Source organism: Melospiza melodia, chromosome 4 (assembly GCF_035770615.1).
Source record: "Melospiza melodia melodia isolate bMelMel2 chromosome 4, bMelMel2.pri, whole genome shotgun sequence".
NCBI classification, from domain to species: domain Eukaryota; kingdom Metazoa; phylum Chordata; class Aves; order Passeriformes; family Passerellidae; genus Melospiza; species Melospiza melodia.
Genome location: NC_086197.1, coordinates 65,487,238 through 65,500,530, shown reverse-complemented (window position 1 = coordinate 65,500,530; position 13,293 = coordinate 65,487,238). Strand labels below are relative to the sequence as shown.

At 37.0% G+C, this 13,293-nt stretch overlaps 1 protein-coding gene across 1 annotated transcript in view; it reads right to left on the bottom strand.

The window, feature by feature from the left end:
- The window catches only part of PAWR (pro-apoptotic WT1 regulator), a 71,997-nt gene that overhangs the window by 26,737 nt on the left and 31,967 nt on the right, over window positions 1-13,293 (bottom strand). The window contains exon 2 of the mRNA XM_063154981.1: window positions 8,605-8,733. Coding sequence (XP_063011051.1) covers window positions 8,605-8,733 — 129 coding nt within the window. The remainder of the gene's footprint in view (window positions 1-8,604; window positions 8,734-13,293) is intronic.

Below are 13,293 nucleotides of genomic sequence, written 5' to 3'. Positions count from 1 at the left end.
AAAGTAGGGATGCCCAAGCTGCATCCTCAAGGTTACATGTTGCTTAGCCAAGCAACTTTTTCTGGCTCACAGGCAATTTACAGCCACCCTCTTTCCCACGGGTCTCACATCAGTAACTGATAACTCTCAGCTCCCTGATCTCTTAGGGGCAAAAAGGACCCTGATTTCACTTGAAAGCACTTTCCAAAGCAGCAGCATTGGACAGTGCACATGCAGTACAGCTGAATCAGATGTGCATGTGCAGATCCTTTGGCAAAGTAAAACCCACTGAACATGCATGGATCAGTAGCACTCTTCCAACAGACACACATTATATACTGAATTTGCTCACATGACAGGAAAGGATGAAGATTTTGGCAGTGAAAACCTATGTTGCTACAACATCATCTTATGACACAGCCCACTCTGATGAGAAAAGCAGACTCCACTTTTTTAAAATCTTCTACTAAAACCACACATCCATACAATCCAACTAAAAGCTAGCAATCTCATTTTTATCAAAACAAATCCTTGAGTGTAGTTAAAGCCTCCAGTTATACCAGACAAGAACACCGTGCAACATTATTACTCAAACTCAGAAGTTCCCTGGAAGATTTTAATTAAAAATTTACTATGTAGAGTGCAGTTTTTCCAACCTGCAATAATACATACAGAAAAAAGCAATTAAAGCAAACCAAGATTGCAAAGTCAACCAATTCAGAACAGGTCAGAACGTCCCAGACCTATGCCACTTTCATTCAAACTCATGATACTGCCCTTCCTGACATCATGATGTATTTTTCCACAACATTTCTTAAGTGGAACAAAAAGAACAGTTCTCAGTGAGTAATGCTGAATATTTGTACTTGCTACCTCTTCACAAAGTGGACACATGCCTTAATTACTTAGTTATTAACATACTCAAACTGCTCTGAATATAGGCCCATTTTGCTAGAAATTACCTGAGTGATTGCCTGATCATGTGTGACTGTGAAAACATGAAATTCCTGTGTTCCTGTTTTCCTTACACAGATCACAACAATCATGTGGGTCTCCCAAGCCATGGGAGCCCTGGCAGATGGTAACTGAAGCACCTGGTTCATGTTATGACCCACACAGGGCAGCAAATTCCCTCCAACTAATGTCACTTTAAAAACACTGCACACATACAAAACTGACTAAAGGTGCAAATGTATTTTAAAATTTAGTAATATTTTAATAATTCACACTGAATTGGAATACTTTTTAACTAATTTTGATGCAAACACTTTTAGACATACAGTCAGATTTCCTAATGAGTTTTCTACTGCAGACACAATTATTGCTTAAGTGCTTTGTGGATATTAATAACTGCTTTCATATCATCTCTGTGAAGTGCATCACAGTCCACCTGCAAATAGAAAACCTAAGATGAATATTACCTGGTAGTTAAATCTCAAATATTAGAGTCTCATAACCTGATTTGGCAAAATTACTTATGACTTCCAAACTCAAACATACGTCACCACAATTAATGTATTTCTGTACTTTAACCACATTTAGTTCCTTTTAAATACAATACCAATGTTATAATCACGTTATTACGCAAAATAATTCCTGGCCAAACATCTAAAAAATGTAGGGCTGAAAAAACCCCATGTTTAATACATTTATGCATGCCTAGTGTAGCACAACTTAATTTTCTCTATGGATGGAAATGAACATCAAGCAACAATCACAGCAAAACACTTAGAAAAGATGAATTACTACCCTTGAATGCATGCATACAGTTCTTCATACATGAAACCTAGATGCCAAACACCTTTGAAAAGCCAAGATCATGTATGAATAGGCATGAATACTATTACCACATACTTTGGATAATGAGAGTAATTGTAAAATGATGTTGTATGACATTACACTGCTAAATGAAAAGCCAGAAAAGGTAAAATAGTCAAGAAGTGCAACTTGAGTTGGCTTATTTAGCAGTATAATCTCAGCACAAGATTGAAGTACAAAACTCTAGGGATGCTTGTGTCAAGCAGGTTTTCAGCTGTCCTTCTGAAAGAAATGGAGGTAACAAATTCAGATCCCTGCATTTCTCAGTCTGCCACAAGGCTAAGACGAAATTTTATTCCTTACCTGTATTTATTGCTTTCAGCAAAGCTGATAAGGTATGTCTATTAAACATTTAAACATTAAACACTGATATATGTCCTTGCTTCCAAAAATTTCAATGTGTTAGGCCACATTTAAAGAAAAGAATCGTATTTAAGCAAACAGAACTACACTTCTGTAAAGATATCTCTGGACCACATTCCTTTGAGAAAGCACGTGTAATGTTTTGGTGAAATGTTCAACTTTTTTAGCACAAAAGATTAAAAAAAGATCAAATGTGGTTTTCCTTCAATTTTCAAAGGCTTTTGAATGACTCACAACTGAATGCACAAGGCATAACTAAAGGGTCATGTTAATAAATCAAGTTTACATTACTTCACTAGCCACCCAACCTTCATATTGAAGTTACTACAATGAACCCAACCTACTGTGACACAATTTCATAGTTGTACCATTAATGCTAATTATGTAGACATTTCATCCTACCCTCACCTCCAATCAACAAGGATTCTTTCAAAGGTACTGGGTAATTTCTACACTAAACTGAACGATTATCCAAGCATCCATCACAAGCTAACCCCTGGCAGAGTACAAAAACCTGCACTGCTGCCACAGAGAGGAGTGGGAGCAACTCAAGACATGGCAATACTGCTGTGCATGTAAGTCAGTGCTCTGAGCTGAAAACTAGGGCAGCTTTGCCTTCCATTGTCTTGGATTTACAGCTCCACAGGAATTCAGTACTAGGATCAAGCTTTAGTCTGTCTGCTAATGCACATAGTTTGTGCTTACTGCAGGAATATAATACAACTTACAGTCAACAAGGTTAAGTGCTACAAATGAAGTGACATTTCTTTGCCTGGCAAATCCATTCTGTGTTTGTGACTCTAATTCAGTGTGGATGTTTAACTGTCTAAAATATATCTCACAATACTGTATCTTGTATAAAGTAATTTTGTAAGATTCAACATCTTAATTTCTTGTTCATGTACATGCTAAGACCAACACAGGGAGAGCAAGAAATGTGCATTACAATTGCATACACAAAGCAAATTAATTGTTGGAACAAAATTATTGCTATTTCCAACTGAAGTGCAAGGTCTTGAATGAGGCCCTGAGCTTTGCAGCAATAATAATATAAAATTAGGTACAGCAAAACAGTTGTCATAGTGAGTCACCTCATACTGGGGTCCCAGACTTCAGAATGCTTGAGAGGCAAAATTCTCCTCCCAGCTTCATACCAGCACTAGAAATACCAAGACAGGTTTCTAGCAGATAACTGCAGAGTCTTTGGCAATCAGATGCAAAAGATATTGGTAACTGTGATAGTTATTATCTTCAATTTCTTAATATGGAATTAAGAAATACACTAGACAAATTCTGTGTGACAATAATTAAGATCAGCATTCCCTTTCTACATTAAGATATTCTAAATCATTCTAGTATTTATAAATAATTACCTTTCAGTTGAAGGATTCAGAGTATTAGTTTCACAAAGGCTGAATTCAGTATCTAACTGACTCAGAATTTCCTCTTTCCATGCCCACAGGCACAAAAATCAGTATCTCTCACTATAATTGATTCTTATTTCCATGTTATGTTAGCAGCAAAAATCATCCTGACATGTCTGGGTCAAGTTTTCCAGGGAGAGGAAAGGATTCAGCTCATCCACTGAGGACCATTTTGTCCTCAGTGAGGAGAAAAACACACATCTAGAACGCAATAAGCCCCATTCTCATGCCAATGACAAAAGTAATTTTGAAGTTCTTAAAACGCCTTATTGTCTCTTGATGCTTTTGTCAATATGTATTTACTCAAATCCCATATCTTAAATGTCAATTATTCACACCTGATATATTTTTTGCAGTGTACTCATTCGCTGCTCAGCACAACTAGCATTCACAAACATTACAACATTTGAAATAAAATTCAAGCAGAAAGGAACCAAAGATAACATAAAACAAAGAATTTCAAACCCTTTCCAAGGTATTGAGAATGATACTTCTGAATTATTATAGAATAACTACCAAAAAACAGACAGTTGTAATTTGAAGATTTTAATGGATGGAGGACCTATATATGTGTCTCTCACTGCAAGTCTTTATATTAGCTTTGATTTAATCTTCTCAGCCTTCCCCTTGGCTCTCCAATTTTCCAAAAACACCATAAAGTGACATATATATCACAACATACTACCATGCTCAAATATCACTTTTTAATGACCATTAAGTTATGTTAACCCTACTGCCACATGATTACATGAAGAAGGGCACATATTTGGGACATATTTTAGGAGGCCAGATGCACAAACAACTGAATTCCAAGAGGCACATGACCTAATATCAGCAAACCTGAATGTTTTGATATAAAGGTCTTGCATATGGTGGTTTTTGGCAGGGGTTTTTTGAGTATTAGCTAACAGTAACATCTTTTCCACATTCTGAAACTCAGAAAGTTTTCTAAAAGACTTCAAAATAAATCTTCATTAAACAAATTGTTTTTATCAGCCAAATCTTGCAGGTTTTTTGGATGCAAGCTTTCTGTATAGCACATAAACCCTAACACTTATTTTCAATGAAGACATGTTCACCACTTTGAACGCACCATTTCTATCTACCTGCAAGAAAAATATTGCTATCAAATAGTTTTGCACTATTTTCAATTTTGCCATCTCTGCTAAACAAGAGCTAGATTTCTGTAACTAGAAATCTTCAGTGTCTGGTAATTAAAGTAGAAACCTTACCTTTTAAAGTAGGAGTTTTATCTATGCTTGTCCTTGGCATTACAGATTTTCTAGCTCGTTTGTAAGAGTTCTAGGCTTACTGATATATGACTTCTCACCCTCAGTGTGCATCCCCATACACATCACTGGTGCAGCCCACAGTACCACAACTCACAAGATCAGAACAATCTGAATAGGATTTTAGTCCTACTAAGAACAGGAGGAAAATCGAGCCAGAAAGTCAGAGTCAGATATAACGCTTGTGTCTGGAGAGAATTTAATGTTGAGATGAGGCTATCCACGCTATCTTTTTCTAAAGTTACACAACAAATTCTTTGATTGCAACAGTTTTTCAGTGCTTGTAACATTGCAAGAGTACCACCTTCTATACTGCCAATATAAAATAATTCAGAAGATGATTTCAGTCAAATAGCTCTGCTTCAGGGAAAATACTCAAATCTGCTGTATTTTTGGATCTATTCTTAACAAACCTGGTGAGTCTGCACTTTGGATGAAGAACTTCCAATTCAGACAGAGTTTTCAAAAAATGTACATATTGCCTAAGAAAATGAGAACCACAACCTCTGACAATATTAAAAGGGAACTGAAAAATCAGATTAAGGACTGGAAAGAAAAACCTTATCCAGCAACTTATTTCCTCATCAAATATGAAGTCAATACCATTTTATTTACCATTTTCACAATAATTATGTATTCACAAATTTCATTAAATGATAATAAGAATGGACAAATGGGGGTGAATAGCTGTAACTACAGAAATGTATTTATTCTGCTTAGTACATGGAAGTAAAATATATATTGGTCAATGGCAACTTAAAATTAGTTCTTACATCTGCAACGTAAGCTCTACTTTTAAAAAGTATTAGTCTTGGACAGAGTAGAATCAAAAGGAAATTAAGTCATCAAAGCTGAAATAACACTACTGTCAATTTCTGTTGAAAATGGGCAAGTTCTAAGTCTTCTAATAAAAAGTGAATTGACAGAGCCAGGAGTAAACTGATTAAACCTTAGTAGCTGCAACTTTCTAAGGTTCCATCTGCTCTGTACATGTGCCACCCTGGGCCTCTGCCAGATCCGAGACCTGGGGCTCATTTCTGTATTGTTGGAGACACGACACTCCTGCTGAGCTCTGTCAACAAAGAAGTAGTGCCTGCTGGGAGAGAGGTGACAAACTTGGAAATGTACAATACAATTAATACAGACGGTTTGGTAAATAAAAACTTAGGTTGCTTGTCAAGAAGAATAGAAAATATGGATGAAAAAAAGAGGGCACGGGAATATAGCCAAAGCATTATATAATACCACTAGGAGAAACTAAGAATTAAAACTTTTGGAATATCTGCTGAAGAAGTGAAAACAGAGTGAGCAAGAAAGTGTCTTACAAACAACTTGGAGAAAAGCATAAAAACTTTTTGGCGTGATGGCTCCTGACACATCTGCAAAGACAACAGATCTGGTTATATGAGGCATACTCAGAGGAGACAGTTGATTTGAAGAAATATTTTTGTTGATGTTCACCATGGAAAAGAATGGTAAGAGTGTCATATCAGAGCACTCCCTCTGGAGAACAGTCTATTTACAGCAGAAGCACTGTTAAAATGTGGAAAAAAAATAATAAAAGAAATTTTAAAATGTTACCTACCAGACTGAGGCAGCTATTTACTCCTTGAGCTTTGAAGAAACTATTGATGTTACTGACAAATATAACAGCTGAACGACTCGAGATTAAATGGAACTTCTCATTTAAAACTGCCCTAGTACCAGAGGGTAACATAAACATCATCCTCAAGAAGATTCTTAAACAAACACAGAACTATAGAGGAGTAAACTTGATATTTATACAGAATAAAGTGTTTCTAGTAAGTCTAGAACAATTAAGGAATAAGTAAGTAAATATGATACCATGTGGAAGAGTCACCAGGGCATTTGTAGAATAGTTACACTTTGCAAATCTAATACAGCTTTTTTAAGTTATAAAAACATGTCCAGGACAGACATTTGAATGACAGCATACTGCATATTTCAAAGGCACTCCCCAAAGCCTACTCAAGAAAGTAATCTCCTCTTAGAATAAAAGAGAATGTCCACTGGTGAAAAGGCAGGAAATAACGGTGGACCCAATAGTCAGCTTTCACAGTAGATGGAACAACCAGAACAACGTCACAGGAACCCGTGCAGGAACCTGGGCTTTTCAATGTGTTTGGGAAGGAGATGCCCACAGATGCTACTCAGAACAGAAAAGATACAGATCAACTGTTAAAACATGCATGACTCCTTTATTGGGAGTGACTGGGAGGTGGAACAGGAGATTAAATTTAATGTACATAAGTATAGTGTACATAAGTGAAACAAAAGGTGAACATGTTTCTAAATTTACACAGGCATTGACTTCTGAGCTGGTTATTCTCACTCACAGATAACTTGAAAAATGTTAAGTTAGATTAGACATTCACAACATAAACAGTAAATTCAGGGCTCAGGAGACAAATAGGCATCAGGAATTATTAGGAAAGAAACAGAGAACAAAACAAACCCCACCACTAAACCACTCTATGACTGCATGTTATACTGAATGTTTCATTGGTTCTGGTTTTGGGTACCAAACAAAACAGAGCCAAACTGGAAAGTAGAGAATGTTATTGAGTAACTCCTGTATGAGGAACAGCCAAGTAAAATATAATTATTCAGCCTAGGGAACAGGGAGAGGAGCCATCCTCTCTTTGCAGCATTCAGTCACATAACAAGGAAGCAGTTGTTCCCCATGTCTTCCACTAGGACACTTTGCTGAAATCACATGGAAACATGGAAAATGACAGATTCAACTTTAACAAAAGGAGACTAATCTTGACATTCCAGGTAATTAAGCTGTAGACTTCTCTGCCCCAGGCTCTTAACATTAAAGGCATCCACGAGCAGATGAAAGACTAGGCCAAATTTCAGAAGGAAAATGCATCCAGATTCACCAATCCAGCCATGCCACCTCTAGTTATGGATGGTTACAAAACTACCATGACCACCATGTGCTTGGTTTGTTTGCATTTTTTTCTCACTGTGCATGTGCTGTTGCCTCTGTTGGAATCAACAGGCAGAGCTGGATGGCCTCAGTTGGTACAGCTGGGTTTGTACATGCTGTTAGGTAACAGAAGGAGAAACAAGACTGGCTAAAGAGACTCGGGGCACTCAGGAAAGAGACAGAATATTTGCCACAGGTGGTGTACTATGAAGGAGGGGTGTACCAGGCATAACTGGTAATGTTTTGATGTCAGCGGGAGGGGACTGCAGGAATCAGTGTGGTATGGGGATTGGAAAGAAATAAAAAGGGAGAAAAGGTTACGCAGAGGCAAGGGCTGTTTACCCTAGGAGTTTGTGTGTTGGTTTCAATCCTAGAATCAGTAATTAGAAGTCAATAAACAAAATAAATTAGGAAAATGTGTCCTGATTTAGGAGGCTACCTCCAATTAATTGAATATTCTATGCCTGTCAGCATTTTTACTTGAATTTCCCAGTTTCTTTTCCCCTCACTAAACATTAGGTTCTATGATGAACATTAAAACTATTACCTTCAAGACCTCTACAGAAACAGAAGATTCTGTTGTCAGAATCTTCATCTCAGTAATATTATATTTGTGGAATGGAACCAAATACTCTGTTTCCAGCAATGTGTCAGCTCCTGAACTTTAGGGGGTTTTTCATGTAGGTATAATCTACTCTTTAGAAATAGAAAGAAGAATGCAGTACAAGTTTTAATTTGGAGTAAAATGCTAAAACAAACAACGTTAAGATCTCACCTGCAGTAAGTATGAGCAAGAGGTATCTGCACTGGAACTCTCATTTTGTACCGTGTTCTGCTGAGTAATAGCATCCTCTTTCTTTCGTTCCTTCTGCCCTGCTTCATCATCTTCATACTCATCAAGGCTCTAAAATGAAAAATATTTGGTTATTAGTTATAGCCTTTGCATGCTGCTTCACATATTTCACAAAATTCATGCATCAGTGAATATCTTCAAATATTAATTTCATATTTCAGGAAAGTCTAATTAAATGTTTAAATGCTTTTCTTTCCAACTAAACAGCTTTTTCTTCCTGACAAAAGTAAGATAATCAAAACATGATCTGGGCAAGTTCAGTGCTAATCCTGCTGTGAGTAGGAATTTGGACTACACCTGAACTTTCTTTCACTGGAATGATTCTACAGCCCTGTCTGCCATGTGCAACTGTACTACCTTTACACAAGAGATTTTCAGGAAACCCAGAAAAGAAAAAAAAAAGTTAATTGTACTCTTCACTCAACAACTGATCTTTTTTAACACAGTGGCACCTGCTGAGGTTGAAGTGTCAGTCTCAATCACCCATTTTAATTTTGGCCCTCTTGGGTTTCATTTTTTCTTTGAAAATTTACCATTCAAAATCAGTAATTTTTTAATGACTTGGACAGTCATTAATTACTCACAGTTTTACACACATACGTAACGTTTTGACCCTTCAGCACAAATGTTTCATACTAGATTTGCTGAAATACTTGCTTTGAGAGGATTAAGTTTCTAAAGCACTGACTGCTGTCAGGTCAGAGACAGTAAAAGTAAGTAGGTAAGTAAATAAAAATATAAATAATCAGTATTACAGTCTCTGTCCTAGCTCAAAGCCATGTTAAGGCCAGCTTTGGGCTAAGTCAGCTATGTTAGAACACCAACTTCAAGCAGACAAAGCTAAAAAAAAAAAAAAATCTGACCACGACATCACAAGCTGTTTGCCAGCACTCTACATCAGAACAAGAGATGTGTGAAACCTTGTACAGAAACACAATAACCAGGGAAATAACCAGTTTAAGACATCAAAAATCTTCTCGATTGATGTACAGTACCTTGAGAAACAGAGAACAGGACTAGCAGAGAACAAAGATGAATGTCAAATTATTTCAGTTGACATTTCTAATGCAGTAAAAACTAAGTCAGTATTCTGAGGCTCAGGTACTGACAATCTCTGTCATCACCTTACACAAAGGACACCAAACTAGTCAAAAATATATAATGAGAGTGCTGGAATACAGTATCTTTAAAAATAAAGCCAGTGTTATTTACTAGCTGAAAACAGCACTAGTATATCAAAAACTAACTCCAGCTCCTCCAAAGCAAACACTCTGGTGATACACGTGTTGAAAACTGGCACACCAGAAAGGGATATGTTTCCACAAGTGAACCTGAATAAAAGCCATTTAAACTCTCCACAGCAGTGCTCATGACAGCAACACTAATGCAATTTCACTGGTCTACTTCTAACCAACCTTTCAATGCAACTCATGCAGACCTGCTCCTATCACTAAGGCACACTTAGAAGGTTACTATGGCTAAATTATTACACATTCAAAAACACTTTCAATGAGTCTTTTCTAATAAAATAATTACAAGTATTCAATGTAATTCTTTAGGGTAATTTGTAACAAAGCATTTAAAAACACTGCCATGGCACATTCTAGGGAATGATCATTAAATCAACATCCTCTACCTTTTACAAACTGTAAAACTTAATAATTTTTATTATTTTATTTTATTTTTATGGCATACACTTATGTCCTAATTTATCCCATTACCGTATTAAGCCATTATGAAGTGACACAATAACAAATAATAAGGCCCTACCACAACAAGAAGTGGAGTCATCTTTGCCTCTTACAAAGTCAGCCTTGTTCAGAAAGAATTGGGAGGTACACAAGTTATCATGTAACTTTTAAATAGTGTCATACAGATGAAGAATGATACTGTGTTAGAAAAACAGAAACATTTTCAGATTGGTCTTCAGTCTCCAAGTTGTCACGACAGAGAATGGAAACAACTTTGCATTTTCAAGGGAAAACATTCTTTAAGGAGAAAAATGAAGCTCAAATACCAATATTGTAGGAAAATCTTAGTAGTGACTAAGTAGGTAAGTGTACCTTTCTCCGGAAATCCTCTCCTTCAGATACATGCTTCTCAGAAGATTTCCAAAGACAATGAATGGTCAACAGAAATATTTTGCTCTGAATAAAATTACATCTGTAATGAAGAATGTTCTTCTCTCTTTTAATATAAGATCATCTGCTACATTCTTTCAGCAATTTTCCACAGGAACAAAATCTGGTATGAAAGTTCTAGCCATATAATTTTAAACTAAACAGTTGGGATTTGCCAGCAATGTCCATTCCCACCCCTTCCTTTCTTCTCAGGAAGGTCCAAGATCACCAAAGTCTGCAAATCAGTACCATTGAAAGGTATTTAACTATGCCAAATAATCCATACTTCCAAGGTTAAAGGCCTTCTTCCCAAGCACGGAACAGTCTGTTGAACAGTTTGTGTAAATCTAATTCTGTTTTAAAGGCTATGGGGGCTTGTTCCCCCCTCCAGTTCCCTTCACTGCAGCAGGTGTCCCACCAGCTGAGGCCAGCACAAGTTTGAGTGGTGAGAACCACAGAAGCACCAGGTTTTTTATCTTGGAAGAGGTGAGGAGTCACGAGCACAGGTTGGCAGCCACCATCCATGGCTGGCACAGCACATCTGGCCAGGGCTGCCAATGCCCTCCTGCCCCAAAGCAGACTCACAGTCACTGTCAGAGGCCGTGCTTTCCCAAACACAAAGGTTGTGTTCCCCTTCCAAACAAGCAGACAAACCAATTCACACAATGTTTACAAAATGCAGGCTGAGCACAAACCAACATGCTCACAACTACATCATTTAAACCTTTCACTGCCTTTGAGGAAGTTATTAAGTTTTGCTTCAATAACCGTTAGCCTTAAAAGGAAATCCACTAGTTTTGACTCATGATGAAATAAGCTCTCTTATTGAAAATATCCCGCTTATGCACTTCATCTTCAGTTTTTAATTGCTAGTATTATTGCCATTTATGTTCTTAGCTAATTTTTAGAGGAATAAAAATCAATAAAACCACATTTCGCTTTGTGAGGGTTGATACCATATTATTGAAAAAATTAAAAATGTTAAAAGTGTTGTTAGACACTTTAAAAACCGAGTTTTTTCAAACTGCCCTGCAGCTGAAACTGCCTCAGCCCACAAGACATTTCAATTAGCTGGATTACTGTGTTGTTCATGTTGCAGGCTCTCTCAAATACTGCACTTTGCTGTAAAAACTAGTTTCACATCATTGAAAAAGACGTAAGTACAGCAATTACTTTCTCTGTCAGCACAGCAGAGAAATGGACTTGTAACCACTGAGGTGTAATTCTGACCCATTATATAATTCTCTCTGTCCATTCCCTTTCCTCTGCTTTTTTTATTTTGCCACTAGGCACATACCATTTCAGATTCTTATTTTCCATTAAAATCATCTGAGTTTTGCATAGCAGATATTCAATGTGACATTCCCACATCTGATCTTAATATAAGGAATCCACAGAAATTTTTTAGGTTTTCTAGGATTTCAGTAGATGTTTGAAGCTGTAGTATAAACATTTTTTTGTAAACCTCTAGTATGGAAAATACAAGCAGACTAAGATGCTTTCAAAAGACTCAGACTGAGGGAAGAAACTGCCACAAAGATATCTCCACATTCCAGCACACCACCACCTCCAGTTTAAGGAGACACTGTACAAAGAACATTTCTAATGATTCACTGGTTTGCCTCCTATAAATATTTGTGCATTGCTAAGAACAAGCAAAAGTTGGGGAAGGGCTGTCTTTTCCCTGGAAAGAAGCAATATTTCTATCCTGTGCAGATCAGTTTATAAGTATGCACAAGCTGCTCTCGCCACAAGGAACCACACCGAGTCAAAATGTCCCCGTTCCCAACCCCTTTCCTGCACTAACCTGCTTCTGCCTTACAGCACATAACTGAGGGCTCTCAGCTCATTTCATTAAAGGTCAGTCAGGCTCCTTTCAGCAGTTTTAATTAGCTCAATTGATTTTGCCTGGACCAGATACAAGCCCATTCAAACTACTTATTTCGCAGAACTCCAGGAATGGTTGTGCTACATCAGCTTTTTGTAAATGATGAGCACTTAAGATAATTCCATATTTAACCAGTACAGCAAGATGTGCAGGCTGATATGTACTCTCAGTTAAAACTCATGTTCAGCTTCATATTGGGCAATAAACAGAAACTCTGCATCACAAGCACCATCGGTTATCTCGATGGGCTCTCCTACCTTAACCATAGTAGTAATGTCAGAGAGGAAACAAATCGAGGCATCCTCCCATTTCCCTGAAACAACCACAGACAATCTAAAAAGGCAATTTTAAAAAATCAATTTTACCATAAGAATATTTCCCATGCTGAGAAAAAGTTCAAAGTGCACTATCACACCTCAAAACATTGTAAAACTGCAAAGGTTTCAATTAAATGTAAGTATTTTCTAAAAGCTTCAACAGTAGAAATACAAGACAGGATATAAGAATAGCTTTTAACTCTGAAAAAACTTATCCAGGCAATTAACTACTGCAACATACATTTTGAAATTCAACATTATCTTTCCTCAGGCTGACCAAGGAAAA